At 44.7% G+C, this 24,974-nt stretch overlaps 1 protein-coding gene across 5 annotated transcripts in view; it reads left to right on the forward strand.

Moving 5' to 3' along the window:
• Positions 1 to 13,271, forward strand: part of GASK1A (golgi associated kinase 1A) — a 74,206-nt gene extending 60,935 nt beyond the window's left edge. For 2 of the 5 annotated variants that reach the window (XM_012470710.2, XM_064366970.1), the window contains exons 3-5: positions 8,624 to 8,746; positions 10,521 to 10,624; positions 11,254 to 13,270. In XM_012470710.2, the coding sequence (XP_012326133.2) occupies positions 8,624 to 8,746; positions 10,521 to 10,624; positions 11,254 to 11,464 (438 nt within the window). In that variant the 3' untranslated portion in view covers positions 11,465 to 13,270. Of the gene's footprint in view, positions 1 to 8,623; positions 8,747 to 9,342; positions 10,625 to 11,253 lie in introns of those variants that run through there. The other 3 variants (XM_012470708.2, XM_064366969.1, XM_012470709.3) reach the window with 3 other exon arrangements.
• Positions 13,272 to 24,974: the final 11,703 nt, after the last annotated feature.

Genomic DNA, 24,974 nt, shown 5'->3' on the forward strand with positions numbered 1-24,974 from the left:
AAGCCTCACCAAATTCTTCAACAGCCAGCCAGTCAGTATGGGACCAGCCTGCTGCCCTCCTAGGAGAGAGATGTTGGGGTATGGGAAGGGGAGTTGGCTCTCCTCCTGCCTCTAACCATGCTGCAACTCTCTGACCCCCAGGCAGTAAGCCTGCTAGCCAGCAACTACCCTTTCCACCCTGAGGTCCCCAGTCCTATGACTGCTCCCAGTTTGGGGAAGGGTCCCTGCGTTGGGGTCATGGGCCACCAGAGACAGCAGGTGGCTCTTCTGGACTCTACCAGACCCAGATCAGGCACTTCTTGAGGAACCCAAGTCTTGGTCCCAGAGCCTGGTAGGTCTGGTTGGAGGACTTGGGCCATCTCTCACACTCTGTGCTGGCCTTCACCCCGGATCTTCCTGCCTCCACAGCTGGACCTGGTATCCCTCCTTGGCAGACTGCAGTATCTCGTCCCATCCAGGTGTCCTGTTTGGGAGGTCACAGAGGCAGTGACCACAGTCCTCATGTGAAGACCCTACTACATCATTCGTACTGGCAGCCAGTCATGAGCTTCAATTTGTTCTTGCATCCAAAACCTTCAATTAAGTCTCTGGTTATGATAAAAAGAGACTGGATCACATTACTCAGCCTCTGTGACTCATTACTCAGCCTCCTCTTTGAAATGGAAATCATAACAGTGTCTACCTCTTGGCTGCTAGGAGGGGTCAAATGACTTGTGATATGTAAAGCACTGAGGATGGTACCTGGTACAGAGTAAGGGCACTACAATAGATTAACTAAAACTAAACAAAAACTTCAGTCCACCTGATTATGTAACACTGCCAGAAAATCCAAACTGTAAAGGATTATCATTTTTTCTTGGTATCTCTTCATGTTTTCAAAAAGGGGAAAAAAATCAAATCTTGAAGGAATATGGGAATGAAAGTTAAGCTTGGTCTTGTTTGGCTGCTAGTCTGCTACTGTTTAAACCTAATTTCTCTTCTGTAGAAAAAACCAGCAAGACGGTGTGGCAGAATAATCAAACTGGCAAGTGTGCCAGCCAAGCCCTCACTGTGAAACATTCAAATGGGTGTAGATTCTGGGGGGCCAGCATTTCTTATAGCTTCCTCTGGAAATGAATGCTGCTGCAAGTTTAAATCTGCACAGAATGGCCTTGAGATGGGAACAGGGTTTGGTGGGAACAAGGGGGTTTGGCTGGCCATGCAATGGGTGTGAAGCAAAATTCAGAGTAATTATTGCTTTTCAGGTTTGCTAGAACTGCCCTGACATTTGCTCTCCTGACCCAAGATAATTCAAATGGTGGGTTTCTGTTTCACATATATATCCATGCTCCAAACACTAGGATTGTGCATGGAAGTTATGATGCTAGACCATCATAACTTACTTTATGTCAGACTCTTGTTCTCAGACCTGTAGTGCTGGGTGAGTAGGGGGTGAGGCCAGTGCTTTTTAGGAGGGAACCGCTGACTTGTCCCTTCCAGGGCCAGAGACTACTGGGAACTCTCCACAACAACCTCCTCCTGCTTTACATCCTGTGTGGTCCTCGACACGGCCCCATGGCAGTATCATCTCCCCATTTTGTTGATGAGAAAACTGAGGCACAGCAAAATTAGTAATTTCCTCAGGTCACATAGTCAGGACATAGTGGAGGCAGGATTCCTCCCCAAATTCATCTGGACTTCAAACTGAGGGTCACAAACTAAACTATGGCCCACAATGCAGCCAAATTCACTCCTTACCTGTTTACAGAATGGTTTTAACACTTTTAAGTGGTTGAAAAAGTTGAAAGAACAATATTGTGGGACACCTACATTTATATGCAATTCAATTTCAGTGCATATGAGGTTTTATTGGAATATAGCCATGCCTATTTGTTTATGTATTATCTATAAGATATGCACTATAGTAGCAGACTTAAGTAGTTTTGATAGAGACTGTATGGCCTCCCAAGCCTAAAATATATACTCTCTGGTCCTTTACATAGAGATTTTCTGACCTCTGCACTAAACCACTGTGTTGGCAGCCTCTGGTGGCTCTAGCTAAGGATGGTGTGCATATGAAAGCATGGAGTAGGCTCATATATGGTGGTGATATGATTTGACTGTGTCCGCACCCAAAACCTCATCTTGAATTGTAACCCCCATAATCCCCACGTGTCAAGGAAGAGACCAGGTGGAGGTAGTTGAATCATGGGGGTGGTTTCCTCAATGCTGTTCTTGCGATAGTGAGTTCTCTTGAGATCTGATGGTTTTATAAGTGCTTGGTAGTTCCTTCTGCATTCATTCTCCTTCTTGCCACCTTGTGAAGAAGGTGCCTCGCTTTCCCTTCACCTTCCTCCACGATTGTAAATTTCCTGAGGCCTCTTCAGCCATGCAGAACTGTGAGTCAATCAAATCTCTTTCCTTTATAAATTAACCAGTCTTGGACAGTTGTTTATAGTGGTATGAAAATGGACTAATGCAACAAATTGGTACCACAGAGAGTGGGGTGCTGCTATAAAGTTACCTGAAAATGTGGAAGTGACTTTGGAAATGGGTAACAGGCAGAGGTTGGAGCAGTGCATTAACATCTTCCACTGATTGCTATTGGTCCAAGAATGTGTGTCTATTATTTGGCTGAAGGGAAGGCTTTCTATTCCATGGTTGTTGAGGGGGGAGGTTTCTTCTCTCTCTCTTTCTCTCATACTCTTCTTTTCTCTCTCTTGCTGGACAGGAACAAGGAAACATGTTCCCACAGCAACTACCTCAAGGATCCTAAGACAACATTGGGATTCTGTTAACATCGTGGGTGGTAACATGGAGGGCAGAAAGCAACCGAAGTCCTTATCATGACAATATGGAGCTGCTAAATCCAACCAGCCTGCCCTTCCTCAAGACTTCCTGCTGTAGATAATCTCAATCTTCCTTATGGCATAAGCCATTTTGAGTCAGCTTTTTCTGTTACTTGTGGCTGAAAACACTCCCATTGGTATAGTGGCTTACTGATCTGGCTGGGACACAACCTAAAATTGGTAGGGGCAGGAAAAGCAAATGAATGTGACAGCAAAACCATCCAAAAAAAGATTCAATTGGTTGCAATGAAAGATTAAAGGAGGAAATGGAATAATGTTAAATGCAAAGTCTTTTACCAAGGGCCTGTGAGTCAGTGGTATAAATGCAAGTTAATGAAGCCCTGGCTGAATGGACACATATGAGAGAGAGACTTGCTCGTCTGGACATACACAATAGATGTCAACAATATGATAAGATTGGCAAAGATGCTAATCCAGTCTTAGCATCTGGTGATGTTTCTGTGCTGCTCTATAACTTGATTCTCAGCTGTTGTGTCCAATGCTAGGTACTAAAGTATGACAAGAAAGTTGACCAAGAGCCTGGTTACATGACAGCGATAGGGACTGTGAGGGGTTTCTATCTAGGTTTCAGTTCCCCAAAAAGAGACCCTGAGACTAGGATTTGGACAGAGCAATTTATTTGGGAGGTGGTCCTAGGAAACCTGGTGAGCAAGTGGGGAAGTGAAACAGGAAAGGAAGAAAAGCCAGCGAAGAGTACAGTAAAGAGCAGGCTGCCACTATGGGCAAGTGAGGCTGAACCCAGATGAGGACCCTTGACAGACTGTGTAGAATGCTGCTGTAGGGTATCATTCCACTGGGAGGTGAGGGGCTATGATATTTGTACACTAACTGCCATAAGTCAATGGTTGAAGCTTACTCCTGGGGGCATTGATTTTCTAGCACTTTCAGCCTGTTGCATGGGTGAGTCAAGCCTGTTATGGGCAAGAGTACCTCTACATATGGGGACTGTATGGTTGGGACCTTCTGTAGGTGAATCCCAGGTTCATGGGTGTGGGACATCAAAAGCATCTACCATAGTTTCAAAACCTAAGTGTGTTTAACCTGGAAGAAGGAAAATTCAGGGGGTACATCACTTGGAGGGAGTTTGAGTCCAAGCAACAGAGATTAACTCTGGTTAACATGAGCAATAGAAGAATCTATATTTGATAAGACATTAAGGACTTCAGGGAATGGAATAAAAAGGGAAGCCTGGGAAGTCTGGAGAGTCAGGGTAAGGATGGAGAGTATATGGTTAGGGAAGCTTGGACCCCAACCTCACTTCATGGCTGGGCGTGCAGGGTACTTGGATTGATGATGCCACCAGACTGTATCTAGTAGGGAAGATTGGTTCTTTTATAGGAAAACCAGGAAATCTAATGAGTGGTCTTATAACCTGTGGGGTCTAGAGCCCTTCCTAGGATTTGAACAAATCCCAACATATTTAGGGGAAATTTTAGGAGGAAATTTCTGATGTCTGCAACTTACTTTGAAATGCATAAAAAATAAGACATAAGATGACTTAATGGATGGAAATAGGGATGTATAGATGGTTATATATGTCATAAAGTATAATAAAATATTCATGGTAGATTTTTGGTGATGGGTATATGGGTATTCACCATAAAATTATTTCAAATTTGCTATATGCTTGAAATTTTTCATAATTGGGTATTACAGGAAAGAAGGAAAATTGGGTATTGGTTATCCAAAATTCAGGAGCCCAAAGCAGTAAAGAGAGTCCTTCTCAAGAGGTCTTGCTAATAGGCTCATTGCATGAACAGGGCTGTGGTTCTTTGCCAAGCTGGACCAATCTTCTGGGCTTTGTGCCTTGGCCTTTGGGCTAAACTTGCTTTTTTACTAGAATCAGTGGATGTATTTAATCCATTTGGTCTACTGCTACCTAATGTGGCCTCACAGAAATGCCCTTAGCCTGTCTAGACCTGAGGTGTGAATTCTCCATGTTTAACTGTAAAAATAGAGAAAATAATGTTTGGGGACAGTACTTGGGACTATTGAATGCTGTCTAATTTCTTGACATCTGGTTTTGTGAGGTTTCTTGGTGACTAGAACTGTAGTTATTTTCTCGTGGTTGCCCTGGGAATACCATTAACATCTTGGTTTATAACAATCTAGGTCAGATTACCAGCAGTTTAATTTCAATAGTGTAAAAAGACTTTCCTTCTATGTAAATCTGTCCCCCTCCCACTTTTAGGCTATTCTTGTCACAGATTACATCTTTATACATTTTTTGCCCATCAGCATAGATGATAATTATTGCTTTAAGTAGGTTTTTTTTTTTTTAATCAGAGGGGAAAAAAAGAAGTCCAGATTGAAAAAATACATTTATACTGTCTTTTATGTTTATCTATGTAGTTACCTTGAACAGAGCTTTTTAGTTCTTGATATTAATTCAAGTTACTACTTAGTTTCCTTTCATTCAGCCTGAAGGCCTCCTTTCAGTATTTCTTGTAGAACAGGCTTGCTGACAATAAACTCTGCTGTTGTTTTGTTAATGTCTTAATTTCTCCCTAATTTTTGAAGGATAGTTTTGCTGTATATAAAATTCTTAGTTAACAGACTCTCTTTTTTAAATTTAATTTAAACACTTTTAATGTTATTCCTCTGCCTTTTGGCCTCCATGGTTTTTGATAAATCTGATATCAAATTACTCTTTGAAAGAATCATTTTTATGTGATGAGTGACTTCTCTCCTCCTGCTTTTAAGATTCTCTCTATCTTTGGCTTTTGACAGTTTTATACTAGGTGTAGGTCTCTTTCAGTTTATCTTACTGGAGTTCACTGGACCTCTTGGATGTGTAGATCAATGCTTTTCACCAAATTTGGGGAGGTTTTGGACATTAATTATTCTAATAGTATTTTCATACCCTCCTCCTTTCCCTCTAAAACTCCTCTTATACATATATTGATACACTTAATGGTGTTACATGAGTCTCTGAGGCATTGTTTATTTTCTTAATTTTTTTTTCTTATTCCTCATACTTAATAATCTCAGTTGACCTATCTTCAGGTTGTCTGATTCATTCTTCTGCCTGCTCATAATTGCTGTTGATCCTCTCAGTGAATTTTTAAAAGTTATTGTACTTTTCAGCTCCATGATTTATATTTGGTTTCTCTTTATAATTTCTATCTCATTATTGATGCAGTCTTTATAGTGAGGTATCATTATCATACTTTACTTCTCTAGGCCTGGTTTCCTTTAGTTCTTTGAACATATTTAAAATAGCTAATTTAAATTTTTTCTCGAGCATCTGGGCTTCCTCAGGAACAATTTTGATGGATTGCTTTTTTTTCATGCATATTGGCCATATTTGTTTCTTTGACTGTCTCATTTTTTTTGTTGTTGAAAACAGAGTATTTAAATAATGTAACGTAGCCACTCTGAAAATCAGATTCTTCTTTTCCCCAGGATTTTTGTTGTTGCTCTTTGTTGTAGTTATTTTTGTTTGTAGTTATTTTCTTTGTGATTTGCTTGTTTTGTTTTTATGAACAAATTCTATATTCATCTGCATTCTTTATTTTATATGCCCACTGAAATTTCTGCTCAGTTAGTTCAGTGATCAGCTGATGACTGAGCAGGATATTTTCATGAATTTCTGAAGCCAATAAGTCTCCTACTCTTTGCCAAAGGGCTCTCTGTCTATTGAGGCATCTCCAACACGTATCTATGCAATTGACAAATCTGCTTTTGCCTTCACTCATGCTTGTACAGTCTCAAGGTCAGCCAGAGGTGAGAGCTTAGGGTCTTTTCAGTTTTTTCCTGAACATGTGCACAGTCCTACACACGTGTATGGGGCCTTCCAGATTTCCAGGGACATACTGGAGCTTTTGACAGCCCCTTGGACATTTCATTTCTTATCTTTTTCTTTTAAAGCCTTTTGGTTAATCTATTGTTTGTCCCAACTGTGATCCATTTGCCTCAGACAGCCATGCTGCTGAAACATTTGCCAGTAAATGTTTTCAACAAATGTCCTCTACCCTTTTAGGAAAAGGCTTTTTAGTACTGGGCAACCACAAAAGCCATGCCTTTCAGTGGCATTTACTAGGGAATCACCAGACGGGTCAAATAATGACAATTTTCTTGAAATGAGGTCTGCTCTGCTCCCTTCGTACTGGGTTTCCAGGTTCCCAGGCTGATGTCTTCCTTTTCAGTGGTGTTCCCAGGCTTTCTAATTCAGACTGGCCATTTTGCAAAGATGAGATCAGAATGTCCAATCTAGGTCTTCCCCAAATCAGGCTCTTTCAGGAACTTAGTACATTTTGCAGCCTGAGTGTTAGGTATCTATGTGATTCACTGTCCTGATTGGTAGAGCCCAGAAGTCCTCAAGGCCTCCTCACTGACTTTCATCACCACCTGGAAGATTTAAGAAAATGACTAAAATGCCTGGTCCCATAATCTGTGAAGTCTGGAGCCCTTCCTAGTATTTGGACAAATCCCAAGTAGTGGAGGGATTCCTTCTCTTTCATGTGCCATGAGCACTACCTTGACTTGCCACCAAACCTGAGCTCAAAGCTCAGTATCCACCAAACATTTCACAAGAGCGGCAGCTTTACTGAAGGATAGAGAACTAACGGGAGGGCACATCTCACAGCCCCAGCCTCCTGCTGCTTCCTGCTTCCCTTCACTGTCTCTATTCCTCTGTCTTCCCCCTTCCACAGCAAGAAACTAACTTTTTCTTCTTGTCCCATGAAAAGCAAGTCCTCCACATCCAGACCTCCTGGGATTTCACCATCTACCCTAAGCACTCCTCAAGGTATTACATCAAACCAAGTTTCTTTTGTAAAAGGAAAAGAGAATGAGTTTTCCCTGGCTCACACATCTTGTGTGTGTTGGTGATTCCCTGCTGCTCAGCTGCCCTCACTTCATCTTTCATCTACTTACTAGCATCTCCCAAGCCTTCTCCAAATCAACTCCTCACTTCAACTATTCTCCCTTTCCTGTCTTTCTCCCCACAGCAAGCCCTCCCCTAACCGTCCTCAGAGGACTCTACCACTTCCGCTTGTATGTCTCTCCATCCTCAACCTCTTTGTCCTAGATGCTCACAGTGGATCCTATCCTCATGTAGGTCAGGGCTGGGGCAGACCCATGATTCTTCCTATTGCTGACTTGCAGGCTGTGACTCTTTCCTTCTGAAGAAAGCATCCTGGAAGCAAGTGAGTGGGAAGCATGATTCTAGGAATCCTCTGATGCACTCCAAAATGCTGTGGGTGTCATCTGTATGTGTCTGTGCAGGGGAAGGGTGGCAAAGCTCTTCAGAACTGACCACACACCACATTAAGGATGCCCTCATCCTTCCCCGGCTTGATTCAGGTCTGCTGCAGGGTGAAAGAGCTGTCCACTTGGAGCTGCTGAGATGATCATTAAAGGACTTACACCTCTAAAGAAGGGAGGAATCCCTGATGTAGCATTTGCTGCTTAAAGAAAAAATAGAGTGATGTGGAGTCTCCCAAAGTAGACAGGCAGACAGTCAGCATTCAGAGCCCCAGTGGTGCCACGCTAGGCTCAAGAGCAATGGTGTAGGTTAAGCTGTGGGCACTGGGTGAAAATCTACACTGGCCTGAGGCATGAGTAAACAGCTCCTGGTGTGCAGAATGAGCTGGCCAGAGGAGGAAAGTGGAAGCCCCATTTAGTAATGACCAGCACAGAGAACCACTGAGGGTCACCCCTGCTGTGGCCCCAGGGTCATGTAGGAAACAGCAGGTCAGGTGGCCTCCATGCTGTACCTGGTGGAGGCAGGCCCCCTGCTGCACCCCACCAAAGGCTGGGTGTCTCCACAGGTCCACGACCGCTTGGATCGCTACTGTTGTGGCTTCGAGCCTGAGCCCTCAGACCCCTGTGTGGAAGAGGGGCTCCGAGATAAGTGCCGGAACCCGGCCGAGCTGCGGCTGGTCCACATCCTGGTACGTCTCCTCCACACCATCCCCTTGTCACCCCAGACCTGGGTCTTCCTGTCTCCTGCAGAAGTTGCTGTTAGCAAGTTTCAGAGATCATTCAATGCTGGGGTTTCCCAGTCTTGTTCTTTTTAGCAGCAGAACCAGTTGTTTGAATATTTCCAGGAGGCTGCAATATATAAAACTGACAAAATGGAGCTTTAAGAAAGTCTGAGGTGGAGTGTGGGGTGCGGGCTGGAGCCCTGTTTTCACTGTCTCCACTGCCCCTAAGAGACTCCAGGAAACAACTGGGGCTCCTGGAAGTAGAGTTCGAGAATGGTGTGTCTAGTCAGCATCCTCACTGTGCCAGTAAATGAGGAATTGCAGTCTGGAGGGAAAGGAATCTCCAGGGCCATATGGTAGCAGCATTAGGGCATGAACCCAAGACCCCAGTGGCTCACAGGCTGGTGCTGCTCCCATCAAAACTAGAGTCTAGGGTGGGAAGCAATGTGCTGAGGCCATTGGAGAGGGCAGAATAGCCACTTCTCCTGCATAAGAAGCAAGGTGCTTCCCCCAGGGAAGGGTTTCTCTATGTTGTCCTGCAATGAAGCACAGTGTCCTTGCAGCCTCCCTTTGCTCTTGGAGGGGAGCTGTCAGCCTGGTGTCCAGGGCTGGGCTTCAGGCCGGCCACATCACCCGGATGCGAGGATTGCCTAGTGGTGGTGCTGGGAATTCTCCTCCCCTGCCTCCAGAGCCATCTCTCCTTTTCCCTGGTCAAAGGTAAGCATCCCCTGGACAGGCAAAACTTTAAACGCCATTGTTTACCCCTGGTAAGCAGGCTTTTCACAGACCTTTTAGGAAGGCAGTTTTCAGAGGAAAGAATCACCCTTTGAGAAAAAGGTGATCCTGACATGTGGAGTAGGGTGCGAAAGGAGAAGAGGCAGAGAGAGGGGAAGCTAAGGTCCTGGAAACAGAGGTTCATAGCTTAAGCCTAGGCCATTGGAGAGGATTGTGAGAAATGCCCATGGACTTTCGGAGACGATGTGGGAATGGAGTGTGTGCATGGGAGTGGGAGCCAGGAGAGATTGCCTCCCATTCACAGCCACACCATATTCTTTAAGGTACTAAAGAATTCTCTGGTGCTGATTTTAGTTTTGAAAAGGATTAGGAGCTGCTAAATTCATCTGTAGAAACAGAGTATTGTGAGTGATTTTTGAGGATAAAAGACAGCACTGTGTGCTCTCACTGATGCTCAGGGGATGCTCAGGGCACAGGCACAGGTGGCACAAAGGGGTGAGTGTGTGTACATGTGTGAGCAGCACATGTGCGATGCCTCACACAGACAATGGACCCGAGGAGGAAGCTACCTCAGCACCTGCCGATTCCCAGACATGCTCCTCACCCCTTCAGCCACCAAAACAGGATCAGTCCTTCAGCCTTGCAATTTAGCAATGGTGCTGTGGCTTAGCCCTATGGGTCCAGGTTTAAAACAGGCCAGCTACTTACTAGCTGTGTGATTTTGTCCAAATTGACTAACTTAAAGAAGGTGCCACCATTTCTGTAAAATAGAGCTTACACTAGTACCTGCTTCCTATGGTTACTGGAAGCATTAATTGAGGGGATGCCTGGAAGCACTTAGCACAGTGCTCAGCATAGAGTATGTGTTCATCTGTGAGGACTGTTAGGAAGGACTGGGGAACTGACAGCTCAGGGCTCTCAGCTCCTTAATCTTGAACAAGTCCATAGGTGCCAGCCATAGCTGCACCCTTACCCACCTCTGTCTCTGTCCACCCTCTTCCCTGAGGTCCGGAGCAGTGATCCATCTCACCTGGTCTACATCGATAATGCCGGCGACCTTCAGCACCCCGAGGACAAGCTGAACTTCCGGCTGCTGGAGGGCATAGATGGGTGAGGGTCAAAAGGGTTGGGTGGAAGTTCACGGGACTGAGACCTGATGGCCTTGCTGCAAACCGTGGGACCTTGAACTGTGGCCCTGAGAAGGTCACGGTCCATCAGACAGAAGCTATTGGATCAGAACTTTAGGCTGTGGTGGAAAGCCCTGGGAAAGCTGACAGGGGTTACAGTTGCAGGACCTACCCCTATATCCAGAGGCCCTCCTGTGCCTGCAGAATACTAGCTGCATCGCTGGGGTGTGGGAGGGCTAGCCCTTCCCGTGTTCCAGGTGGGAGAGTCTATCCATTCCTGCTCATTCTTGTCAGGCAGCTCTGCCTTCCTAGGATTTTTTTCTGGCTCTGCATTTGCCAAGTGGAGCCTGGGATAGCAGAATTTATTTACCTAGCTTCTGTGTAGGATGGGACCCATCTGAAAGGTCTATCCCCTGCCTTCACAGCAGAGCCAGGCAAAGGGTCCTCTGTTAATGAGATAGTGGGCACAGGCCTGGGGAGTTTGCAGGGTGACTTTGCCGGAGTTCCTCAGCTATGCAAGCTCTGGCCATCTGGCTTCGCCTGTTATTGAAACTTTCTGAGATCACTGTTGCTTTTCCTTTCTGTTGTGGGGCTCTGGGGCCTTCACTCCAGGTTTCCTGAGTCTGCTGTGAGGGTTCTCACATCAGGATGTCTACAGAACATGCTGCTTAAGTCGCTGCAGATGGACCCTGTGTTCTGGGAAAGCCAAGGTGGGGCCCAGGGGCTGAAGCAGGTCCTCCAGACCCTGGAGCGGCGAGGACAGGTGCTGCTAGAACATATCCAGAAGCACAACCTCACACTCTTCAGGGACGAGAACCTGTGAGCCTTACCATAGCCCTGAGTCAATGAGCATCCATCCTGACGGCCACATCTTCTTGGGCTCACTCATCTTGAGGACAAATAGGAAAAGCCAGAAGCCAGAGGGGCACAAGGATGTCACAGGATATTTCACCTGCCTGGGATGGTGGAGGTAGCATGTGGTTTTCAATCTCAATGCATTCCTTTCTGCCTTCTTGGCTCTGGCTGTTTATTCCCTTATATTATCAAATACATTAAAAAATGTTCTGTGAGCTGCTCAAGATACTGTAATAATGTGTGACGCACATGCATATGCAGAGCTGGAGAACGCTGTGTGTGTGTAGAGGTGTAGAGGTGTGTAGGTGTGTGTGGCATGTGTGCACGCCTGCATGCGATACATGAGACAAACCTAATAAAGGTACCATCTTCATAGAACTACACTTGCAGCCTAGAGTTGCTCTGGCTGAAAGTAGACTCAGGCCTAAGAAATGAAACATAATGCATTCGTTTTTATAGACTTTAAATTTTCAATTTTTACTCAGTTATGTTCTTTAATTTAAAAAATTATGGAAGTCTAAAAGTAATACATGCTCAGTAAAAACAAATTCATAATAATACAAGCATATGACAAAAAGCACAAGTCCCACAAACCCTCTAGTGGTGTGTATATGTGTGTATTATTCATGGTCACAGTATATGCAAATTAAAAATAGAAGTGTGGTCATGCTTTCTTTGTCAACTCACTATATTTTTACTTTATTAACTATATTCTGTATCAACCATCTGAATGGACCCGATCTTTATTGGTGACTGAATGAAATTCCAAGGCAGGGATGTATCATATTTTTTTTAGCTGGTCCCATGATCATGAACATTTAAGTAGCTCCAGTTTTTCATCAATTGGAGACATTGCTGCCATGAACATGGTTGTGTGGCGTGCAAGTATTTCTGCGAGCTAGATTTCCATAAGAGAATTTCTAGGGCAAAGGGTATGGGCATTCAGTATTCTGAGAGAAACTGCCAGCTTGCTCTCTGAAATGGTCGTGTCAATTTACATTTTTCCCAAGAGGATAGGGAACTGATTATTTTTCTACACCCTCAGTGACACTTGACATTCTCAGACTTCTTGGGGTTTTTTGGTCTTTTTAGTAGGAAAACCTGTTTTTAAAACTGTATTTCCTTAATCATGAATGAAGTCATCTTTCCACTTATTTACCAGACATTTGTATTTTCTTTTCTGCATTGCCCTTTTCTTTTAAGAAGTTTGCCCTTTGCTTGTTAATTTGTTGGAAATCTTTGACTCTATTGAGTGTAATCAGTCTTTTCTCTGTTGACATGTTGTAAATGTTTTCTTCCAGCCTGTTATTTGTCTCTTAACTTTGTTTATGAAGTCTTTTGCCAAGTGTAAAATGTTAATTTCCATGAGTCAAATTCGTTTAACTTTCCCTTTAAGTCTTTTGAGTTTCATACCTTCTTAGAAAGGCTGTCACCACTTCAAGAATATTGAAATAATCTCCTGTGTTTTATTCTAGTATTATACAGTATTTCTTATATATGACATAGTGTTTCTTATATATTTTCATATATATATTTCTTATAGATTCCCTCTAAATTCATATATAAAGCCTTTATTTTATGTGGTTTTAAGCAGAGAATGGTGTGAGTTATGGATCTAACAAGTTTCATTTCCCCTAAAATAGATAGTTAGTTGTAGCATTATTCCATAGTCTATTCTTTCTCTATCGCTGTGTAAGTATACTCTTATCAGATACTAAGTTCCCATATGCATGGAGGTCCATTTGTGAACTCTGTTCTGATATTTTTTTTCAGTTCCTGCATTAGTATGACAGTGTTTTAATTAAAGTTACTTTATTCCTTTTTTTTTTTTTTTTTTTGTGCTATCTGGTAGGCTGAGGTATTTTTATTCTACTTTAGTTTTTTTCCTTTGCTATTTTTGTGCATTTGTCTTTCATATGATAATGTCAGTCTATGAAGTATGCCACCCCTCTCCTATTATCCTCAAAATCCCGTTGGTGTTTTGATTGTGATTATATTGAATTTATAAATCATGGGAATCTGACATATTTGAATATTGAGTGTGCTCATTCAGGGACTTGGTTTATCAATCCACCTATTCTTTGATAATCTCTAGCAACATTGTTTTGTTTATTGAGACATGGTCTTGCTCTGTCACCCAGGCTGGAGTGCAGTGGCGAGATCTCAGCTCACTGCAGCCTAAAACTTTTGGGCTCAAGTGATCCTCCCACCTCAGCCGTCTGAGTCGCTGGGACAGCAGGTGCGCCACCATGACCGGCTAATTTTTATATTGTTTTGTAGAGGTGGGATTTTGCCATATTGCCCAGGCTGGTATTGAACTCTTGAGCTCAAGGCATCTGCCCATCGCAACCTCCTAAAGTGCTGGAATGACAGGCATGAGCCACCACACTCTGCCTCTAGTAACATTTTAAAGTTTTCCTCAACAAATAAAGTCATTTTAAAGAGAGTTTGTAATTTTTATTCCTATTGAGAATGAGTTCTATTTCTTGATTAGATTTTCCTAGATAGACTTTTAGGTCCATATCTTAACAGTTTTTAAGTAGAAAATAATATTTTATTTTTATTTTTTTCTTTTTGTCTCTGAAAATAATATTTTCAAATAATGATAGTTTTACATTTATATTTCACGTGTGTGTGTGTGTGTGTGTGTGTGTGTGTGTACTCTTCTCATTTATTTATATTACTTAGGTTGGGAGCTTTCTGGAGGAAAATTGACTAATAATAGCGACAATAGTAGGCATCCACATCTTATTCCTCACTTTAATGGGAACAAGTCTGTGGTTTCTATTAAGTATTATCAAGTTTAAAGAAATCATTTCTGATAAATATCTTTCATCCAGTTACGGAAGTTTCTTTTTATCCTTAGCTTACTAAAAGAATTTTTCAAAAATCAAGAATGGGGATTGAATTTTAGTAAATGCCCTTTTCAATATCTATTGGAAATATAGTTTTTCTCCTTTATTTTCTAATGCTGAATAATCTTTATATTATCAGAATAAACTTATTTGCTTGAGGTATGTTAATATTTTGGGAACTGCAGAATTTAACTTTCCAATTTTATTTTTAGAATCTTTGCATATACATTCATAAGGTTTTCCTTTTTAGGCACTCCATGTCTGTCTTACTATTAAATTTAAACATACCTCATAAAATAAGTTCAGAATTTTATTATCTTTTTAATGCTTCGTAACAGTTTAAATAAGAACCATTTATTCCTCAAAAGTTTTATAGAACTCTCCCATAAAACCATCTGGGCCCTGTGCCTTTTGCTAGATCTTTTACAGACTAGTGTGGGAGATAGGTAGTAGGGGCCTGCAGTCAACCAACATGCCTGGCATACTCAGTGGAGATAGAAATATAGAAGTGTCCTGGGCAATACTCAGGCCCTTGAAAAAGGGAGTTTGGATTTAGAGAGTTCAGGCATTTCTCTTAAGGTCACCAATGTTTATTTGACTTTGACTTTTTTGTCTTTTCTCCTCTCTTCTTCCTGTGTTCTCAGTTCTTTCCAAGGATACCCTTATCAAGTTATGCTGCTCCTCCTGGTCTCAACGTTTCTGTTTAACAGCCTCTGCTTTGCCTTCTGTCTGGTAGACCTACACTCATCCAGAGTTGGGAGTGAGACACTTGTCATCCTAGAAAATGGCAAGGAGAAAGGAATATGAGGAAATATTTCATTGCAAAGCAGAGTTGGGGCTCTCACATCAGGATGAGACTCATTCTACTTTGTGACTTAACCAGCCCTTTTGAGATAAAACAGATCTCATCCTGTCTTGCCATTGAGAGACTGAACATGCAAGTGGACAATGCCCAAACTACATATAATAATAAAACTCTATGCTACCACCTCTGTAGCAACCAGCTCAGAGACCCAACCACCTAATCAGTGACTGCCAGCTTCCTTATTTTTGTCCCTACTTTCACTCAGGACCAATCAGAGAAAGCCAAATATGCTCCCCTAACCAATTACTTAGGATGCCCTACCTCTGTTTTGCTCACTTCCAGTGTCTCCCATATCAGCAGCCTCCAATCAGGGTGTACCTGGAGCCTTCCCTTTCTCACTATAAAGCTTTCCCAGTCCGTGCCTGCCTCGGAGTCCCTGCCAAATGCAAGTGATGGTGCTGACCCCCTTGCCGTAGCAAGCCCCTGTCTGTTCTCCCTTGGCTAGTTTTTGTTGATTTCCACACTGTCTGGCTGTGAGGACTAAACAAAGTTAGCTGGTAATGCAGGTGAAGGCAGCAGCCTGGCACCCGGAAGGGCAGGCAAATAGCCACATCCTGAGAGCAGGATTCCTTTACACTGAAATGGAGCAGGGGTGGCCACCTAAGAAAGGAGAGGCAATCTGCCTGGCAGGGTTGTCTAGTGTGTGTGTGTGTGTGTGTGTGTGTGTGTAGAATTTCTCTTTGAAAAGACCAAGCCAGACTCTTCCTGTCAGTGAGCAAGGCCCCAGCTTGCACTAAGCCCTTTTGTGTGCTAATATAAACAGGTCTGCTCAGCACAGACAGGGGGGCGTGTGGGCAGATATCGAGCGGCCCCTCTCGGTCTGCCCAGTGCACACCAACCACTTGTGGCACTGTGTCACAGGGCCCAGCTCTCCCTCCTTAGCCCACCTGGCAAGGACACCATTTCTGGGCACTCTCATCAATGCTGACCTCTTCCTCCCTGGGAGTGGGAGAAGGGCAGGCTCCCTGAGTTAGGTGGTTTATGTGGATCAAAGCTTTTAGCCTCACAACAACCACATGGGGAGGTGTGATTGTTATTATCTCCATTTTACGGATGAGGCATATAGGGTCACCCAAGGTCACCCAGCTTGTAGGTAGACGGGTGAGACTTCAAACCCAGCAGGAACTGTGTTAGCAAGTCTTGCCTCCAAGACCACCACTAAAAGATGCTCCCACCACACTCCCCAGCCCAGCCACCCTGACAGTTCCTCTTTGGATTCAGAAGGATTAGCAGAAGAAGAACTGTCTGTCAATGATGTGGCAGGGCCAGTTCTCTGGACCGGGGTGACTCATACTGCAACTCCTGGCCAAGCACATTCACATGCATCTGGCTCTTTGCTTGTTAAAGTTCTGTCTAATCTATTAACAGTGTCTTTCCTGCAAACTGGAAATGTCATCCACTTTTATCCTTTTCAAGAAAGCCTCTTTGCCTCAGTGCTTGCTGCTTGCCCAGCTGTTCCCTCTGGAATGAGAACCGTGTACCAAGTGAAGCAAACAGCCAGGAATCAGGATGTTCCCACCAATCTTAGAAGAGGTTGTGAAGGTCGGAGCTGCCATGGGTCTGCCGTGGGTGGGGTGGGATGGGGGATATGCTCCACTTCAGGCAGATTGGCCTGAGAGGCTCTGCTGAGGCAATCACAGTTGCCAGCCTCTGTGCTGCCAGACAGACCTCACTCCAGGTCCAAACTGCTCCTCCTGCATCCTCGAATGAAGTGTTGCAAGAAAAATGATGGTTTCCAAGCTGGGGTGGGGGGGCGCGTGGCTGATGATAGTAACACAGGTTCATAACCTTCTAGATGCAATTCCAACAATTCCCCAGAGCATGAAAATCAAAAGCATTTTTTATATGTTTGGTGCTAAAACTCATGTCCCACTTAGTGTGAATAATTATACAATTTACTGCAGGAATAGCAATGTGTTTGGTTATCGGGTGTAACCTCGGACTCTGCTGGGGGCACTGCATAATGCATGGCATGTGCACCATATCCCCTTTCTCAAGCTGAAAGAGTCAGAATTCTGAATCACATCTGGCCCCCAGGGTGTGAGTATGAGATTCTGGACAGACCTGTAATAACTAATGCTAAGGGCTTTACACAGATTATCTCATGAATGACTTACAACAACCCCAATTTTATTATCGTTACTCTACAGATAAGGAACCAATGGCACAGGCAGTGGGGAGGAAGAGCAGAGGGGTGTCTTGCCTCAGGCCACACAGATGGGAGCAGCTGCCTTTCTCATACAAGGACACTTCACTTGTTACTCGAGTTGGGGTCCACCTGGATAATCCAGGGTAAGAGCCTCCTCTCAGGATTCTTAGATATCGCTTTTGCCAAATAAAATAATATTCACTCTTGCATTTAAGGTAGTGTTCATAGATTCTGGGGACGAGGAAGTAAATATATCTTTGGAGGGCCATTGTTTCAGCCTGCCACAGTGAAATACTGTAGTCTGTTCATATTGGCTTGCAAGAGCTTATGTTGTAAAGTACAGCCATTATTAAAAAATTAAACTGTATGCTGGTAGTGGTAGTGCATACCTATAATTCCAGCTACTCGGGAGGCTGAGGCAGGAGGATTGCTTGAGCTCAGGAGTTCAAGACTGAGCAATATAGCGAGGTCCCACCTCATTATTTTTTTAAAAAGCGTATCCCAATTGAGGGGTATTAAAAAGGAGGAAAAAAAACTATATATAGTTACTATTAAATAAATTACATTGAAACAAAATAAGTATTCAAAATATACCACTTACAATTATTTTACTACATTTTGCTATCGTCTATGGTCTTGAGGTTTTACATCTATTGTATATCTATCTTTATGGTGGAAATGCCATGTAATTGTGCACTGCTATGCATTTCTTTTCAACTCCGCATTCAATGTGGTCACACTGGTGGCCTGGAATCTGCCACAGTAGGAGTATTTATACTATGGAAATCGGTAAATGCTATAATTCAGGGCTCTTTGCTTTGGAGAGCCGCTGGAAAGAACGATCCCCCTGAGGAGTGCCAGAGGGGGTCTCAAGATTTCAGGTCCACTTAGGGAAGAGAGTTGGGTGGGGAAGCCACATCTGCTCCCTGCAGAAATCTCAGACAGAAAATGCTGCCCCCTGTTGGTGGAGAGAAATATGGTCATTTTTCTTCAATAGAAGAGAGCCTGGGTGACTCCAGGGAGGCAGCTGCCAGGAGCTGTAACTTATCCCAGTGGAGCTGGTGGTGGAAGCAGGTGGTATGGGATGACGGATTGCGCAGGTCACATGATGTTTCGAAGGGTATGATGGGAACGATAAACCACTCTGCTTGTGAGAAGCCTGTCCCTCCGTCCCTGACTGGAACATCTGTCACCCTTGCACTGCCTTGTGAATGGGCAACATTGAGCTTGTCTGGGGAGGAGCTCGCTCTAAGACAGCCATAAGCACCACCTGGCATGTTCTGAACATTTACAGTGGTCTCACGCTATGCCAAAAGCTTTAGATACTTCCTTATCTCAAACTCTCACAACTCCACAAGGTAGGCATTATTGTTCCCGTTTGACAGATAAGGAAACTAAGGCTCAGAGAGGGTGGGTCACTTGCCCAAGGTCACAGAGCAGGTTACTGATGGAGTTGGGATTTGAACCCAGGTCTGTTTGATTCCAGAGCCATTGGTCCCAACCACTATAGCATCCTTCCTTCCTTCTTACATTCGTTTATTCACTTATTCAACAATTATTATCAAGGAAATTTCCCACAGAGAACATAGACTTTGGAAGGAGTAAGAGGCCATGCTGTGGTGGCCCCAGGTTTCTGGTGTTTGGAGAGAGGCCCAATCTTCCATATTCTGTCTGGCTGTCAGAGCGTGTGTCTTGGTGTTGTGTTTGGGAAGCATGTCTCCCGTAACTGAGGACACAGAAAGCCTGGGAGTGTAGACAAAGCACTGTTGGCAAAGGGGGTCAAAGGAAGAGCCCTGCCTACACAGAAGTGCAGGAGGGACCTCTGTGACTATCTCGAGATAGTTCCCCTTGGCCTGGGCTTGTGGGTGAGTGAACGGCCACCACCGGCCCTCTGAGGCATGCTGGCTGGCTCAGGTGCACTTCCTCCATCCCCCTCCTGGACCACCCATCTTCCTTTTGCCCAGGCAGGAGGTTTTGGCTCTGAAGCCTGCCTTGCTACTGACATGGGTCTTTCCTCCCCTCACACATGCACCTACTCTGGCCCAAGGCCTCTTCAATGGGCAGGAAGCCCAAGGGGATTTCTTACGATCTCTCCGAGGGACTGTGGAGTTCTTCCTCCTCTGTTGCGCCCCCCTCCCCACCCTGGACCAGCATAGGTGCCTGAGGCCTCTCCTGACCTATCTTGGGTCCTGGTTAGCATTGCTCGGGGGTGCTCATTTGGCAGTCTGGAGATATGGCATTTGGGTCTAGGGGCTGAAGGCTTTTGGGGTGGTTGAGAGCTCAGCCTCTGGGACCTCTGGGACCTCTGGGCAGGGCACATTGGGTGGTTTTGTCCAAGCAACCAGGGAAGAATCACTGAGTCTCCAAGGCAATGTCACCAGAGAGGAAGATGTCTCTAGGTGGAAACTCAACACATCTCACACAGCAGCAGAGGTAACACCCAGTTTGTGCAGGAAAATAGCACTGGGGTCAAGGGTCTAGTGCACTTGGAAGAGGCTGGGTAGGGGAGAGCACTGGACAGCAGGAGTGTCCACCGTGGGAGGCTGTAGGGCAGAGGAGGTAGCACCTCTCAGGGAGATGGCGGAGTCAGGCCCAGGGAACCCCAGAGGTGGTGTTGGTTGGATGGGTGCTGGCGATGGGAAGGGGCTTGGCCTGCACAAAGGAAGCAGGCTTACTTGTAGATGGAGAAGGAGCCACATGTGAGGATCTGAGAAATGCTAGGAAAGTCTAACTTGACCCTGCTGACCTACTGCTAGTGTCCAAAATTCCACTGTAGGACCTAGCTCCTCGTAAGGACTCCTAGGGAACATCTGGCCTTTTGAGGCAGGTGCAGGGAGAGCATAGAAGGTGGAGTGAGAGGTCCACCACAGGCATGCCCCCTGACCCAGAGCAGGCTGAGGTGGGTGAGCTCTGGAGGGTCCCTGGTGCACCCGGGAACGGAGGCCCAGTGCCCCTCAAGGTGTAGGTATTAGTAAAGTCACTTAAAGCTGATGGATATGAGGATATGGATTTTTACAGTCTTCTGTGTGTTTTCCCAGCAACATTTCCCATGGGATCATTGTATACCACAGACTCTGAATAACACCAGGAAACAGGGCTTTGCCTCCCTGTGTTCATGTGTCAGGTGAGTGGTGCACTGGGCATCACCTTGGGTACAGGGAGCATGACTCAAGAAGCAGTGCCTAAAGGGAATGCTAAGGGTGACCTGCTTCTTGGACATCTGATTGCCAGTTCTCATGACTGCAGCTTCATTTAAAACTTAATCGTAGTGTGATATCAGAACTAAGAGAACTTGACATTGGTACAATATGTGTGATTCCACAGTCCTGTTATCACGCACCCAATACAACAGTGGGGTAGGATCCCAGGCCTCTTCGATGATTTTCACGTCAGGAATGAATGGATGCATCCTTTCTCTCCCCTGCCCACATGGAAGTTCTGCTGCCCACATGAAGGCACATCTAGTTCTGGTGAGTGACCATGGTGAATGTCAGGGATTGGATTGCCCAGTCTCCACCCCACCTTCCTTCTATGGAGCCTTCCTGCACTGCTGAGACCGAAAAGCTGCACACTCCATTACCCAGACTCCCTTGCAGCTGGGCTCTGGATGCAAATTAGATTCTACCATTCAGATGTACTCCTGGGAGGGCCGTCCTCCTGTGTGGACATCCTTCTGTGCCTTTTAGCTATTTTCGGTTCACAGGCAAAGTGGTGGAGATGAGAGGTTTTCTAGAGCAGGCTTCTGTATCCACTTGCCAGCTTTCTGGGTCCCAAGAGTGGGAGGCTGGCAGGGTGGGGCTGGACGGTGATTCTAGTGCCCAGTCACCAGCTTTGTGATGGTTGAGAGATGGCTGTGACACTGCTGACAGCATCCTGATCCCTAGATCCCAGCTCCATTTGTGGTTCTTTAGCTCACAGCCCCAGCAGCAGCCTCCGGGATTGTGGTGGTCACAGAATTGAGGCCTATCCTGGAGCACTCTCTCCCAGATCTTCCAAGGATTTCTTAAACACTTTCTGTTTTGAAAAAAAATGATAAATTCACAGAAGTTACAAAGATAGTACAGGGAGGTCCTGTGTATCCTTCACCCAGTTTCCCCCATAGTTACATGTTCCTTAATTGTAGCATAATATTAAAACCAAGAACTTAACATTGGTACAATATGTGTGATTCCACAGTCCTGTTAATCACATGTACATTCATCAATCACCACAGCAATCAAGGTAAAGAACTGTTTCATCACCACAAAGATCACACCTACCCCTTTCACTCTCTCCCATTCCTAATCCCTGGCAACCACAAATCTGATCTCCACTTTTATAATTTTATCATTTCAAGAGGAATGTTACATAAATGGAACCACCCAGGATGTAAACTTTGGAGGCTGGCTTTCCTTCCACTCAGCACAATGTCTTTGAGACCCATCGAAGTTGTTGATGTATCAGTAACCCACTCCTTTTTGTTGCTGAGTGGTATTCCATGGTATGGATGTGCCACGGGTTGTTTAATGATTTGCCCATTGAAGGACATCTGGGTCATTTTCAATTCTTGGCTATTGCAAATAAATCTGCTTGGAACAGTTGTGTACAGGCTTTTGGGTAAACATTTTCATTTCTCTGGCATAAATGCCCAGGAGTCCAATTTCTGAGTCATAGGGTAAGTATATGTTCAGTTTCTTAAGAAACTGCTCATCTATTTCACAGAGTACCATTTTACATTCTCACCAGCAATGAATGTAAACCCAGCTGTTCTGCATGTTTGCTGGCATTTGGTGTTGTTGCTATTTCTTGTTTTAGTGGAAGTGTGGTTGAGTCTTCCCTTGCCACCAATGTCTTTATATTTGAACTTGGAAAATGGGAATGGTTTGGGGATATTGAGGGTTTGTTAGCCTCATGGTTATACAGTAATCCACCCCCACCCCCATTAGGAAAAGGTAGTATTTCAAAATATTGTTTATCATAAATTCAAATTGAATTGGGTGCACCTTACTTTTGTTTGCTAAATTTAGCAACCCTAGGAAAAGGTTAACCTACTTGAACCAGTCAAAAGTCTGAAAGTACAACACTCAAAAACACATCATTTGATTATTTCCACTAGATGTAAGCTCCCAGAGGCAAAGATTACATCTTCTTATACTTTTTATTCCCAGGATCCAGGATGGAATTATCTCAAATTCTAAATTAGCTGTGTGTGACTTCATGAAATTTTTTCTTTGAAAAGAGAAGTGAAACTCCTGTGATTAAAGGACCCACACAACTTTCTGACTATACTGCTGTTTGGAAGGGGTGTGTTTTTAAAAATGTTAATTGGAATTTATTTGGCTTTCAAAAATTCATATATAAAAATAATGAAAACAGAAATGACACAGCCTAGTAGCTGCCTGCGTATCCCAGACCCCACGTCCTTTTAAGGTAACTCACTCTGCCCGCTCACTTTCCCACAGGCTCAGTGTGGCCAGAGCTGACTGCGAGCCTGGTTTTATGCTGCTGCTGGGATGGGATCTGGGCCCCACAACCTGCACCCTCCTGAAGGGAGGCCCACAGTGCTGGTCCACAGGCCGATGCAGCCTGGTTTGCTGCCTCTGGTTCTGACTGCAGGGGCCTGGCCAGACCATCATCGTCACCAGCACTGTGGACTGGGAGGGTGCAGGGCTGCATTCCTGCAGAGACCAACGGTGGCAGCACATCTCTGCCTCCCTTCTGTCCTTCCCTGTATCTGGAAGAGGACTACTTCAAGGCCCGAAATTGCCCTCCTGTCCTGAAGGGTGGAAACCCTGGCTTAACTACATCTTCCGTCAGCTGTGGGCCACACGGACTGTCCAGCAGGGCCTGGTGCAGAGGTTGGTGCACCTGGACAGCCTGACTATATCAGGCTGTGGCTGAGTGGGAACAGCTGGAGGCTGGTCAGGGGCTGAGGAACACCTGAAGCCTTCCTTGTGGGTTTAAGTTCCCATCTGGTCCCCCTGCCCAGACCTGGCACTTCCCTACTGCCACCCCACCTGCAGCCAGCAGGATGCTTTCAGAGCTGACTCATGGTGGAGGTCAGGGGGAAGAGGAGCAGAGGCCAAAGGCTGAGGAGCTCTGGCCCAGGGACCCACTGGGCTACTTGTGACAGGCTTTGGCCTAGTAACTGCTTGTGTATCCCAGACCTCAGCTCTTAGGTTCTTAATTGCTAAGATGAAGATTTATAATAAACAGGATAGAGAAATGTAAATGCCCTTAATGTTACATAAGCTCTTATCACTTCTGTATATTTATATACGAATATCTATATATATATACATATATGTATGAGTCATAAGAAATTATTTATATATTCATCCCCCTATGAATATGGGGATGATAGAGAGGGTCTCTATCATGTAAGTGTGTGTGTGTTACATGGATGTATGTATTTGTCAAAACTCATGTAACTACACAGAAGATCTGTCTATTTCACCATAAACACCAAAAATTTTTTTTTTTTAAAGCAGCAGCAGTAAAAGAAAAAATGCTGCTACTACTCAGTGCTGTCAAGGGGTGGCCTGGGCTGCTGGGCATAGATCCAGCTCCTCCACAGAGCCTGGGGGAAGGAGGCTGATTTCCCAGTGATTCTACACAATGTTTTCTAGCTAACCAAAGTCTTGTTTCCAAAGAATAGTCATCAGTGACAAGGCAAAGTGTTCATGTTACAATGTTAAAGAGAAAAAAAAGGGGGCAAAGTTTCACATAATGCAGATTCCCAATTTGTAAAAAACAGTTTGGATAAAAGCAGAGATGCATGTATTCATGGAGCCAAGGAACCATGAGCTTTCCCCTGGCTGTGACCCACGTCACAAACCCTCACTGAGCTCCCAGCCTGTGAGCAATGACTTGCAGAGAGAGGTAAGTGCTTCCCTGGAGACTGTGGTGGGACCAGCAGGGTTAGGGCTTTGTAGGTGTGACATACTGGGTTTTCAAGAGAGCTGGCCCTTGTGCGGAGTGGTCTTCTTTTTTAATCAAGGTGTGCGATACAGAAAGCATGGAGGTGAGTGAAGTGTACTAATCTACCGTGTAAGCAGGATGATGACTTTTCTCAATGTCCACGGTGCAGCCACCATCCAGACCACAATGTTGGCAACCCCCAAGTGTCCTTGTGTCCATTCCAGTCTTTACCCCCGTTCCTGGTAACCACCATTCTGATTTCCATCGCTGTAAGTTTGTATTCCTGTTCTAGGACTTTATACAAATGGAATCATACAATATGTCTGCCTTTTTGAGTCTGCCTTCTTCTTTCAATGTGGTCTGAAAGTTCACTTCATTCTTTTTAAAATTGTCGTGTCCATTGTGTGAATATACCTGTTGATGGACACTTGAAACACTTACACTGTTTGGCTATTAAGAGTAGAGCTGTGGACGTTTTAAGACATGTCTTTTTGCTGACATAAGCACTCATTTCTCTTGGGTGTATATCAAGAAGTGGAATTGCTGAGAGAGAGGGCAGCTAAGTGCTCAGCTTTAGTACAAACTGCCGAATGGTTTTTCAAGTGGTTGTACCATTTCACTCCCCCAGCCCCAGCAGTGTCTGAGATCTCTGGCTTTGAGCTGAGTCTTGATGTGTGGATTCTCATGGCATTTTATGGTGGTGGCAGAT

Source organism: Aotus nancymaae, unplaced genomic scaffold, assembly GCF_030222135.1.
Source record: "Aotus nancymaae isolate 86718 unplaced genomic scaffold, 86718_ANA_hifiasm-v0.15.2.pri h1tg000067l, whole genome shotgun sequence".
NCBI classification, from domain to species: Eukaryota; Metazoa; Chordata; class Mammalia; order Primates; family Aotidae; genus Aotus; species Aotus nancymaae.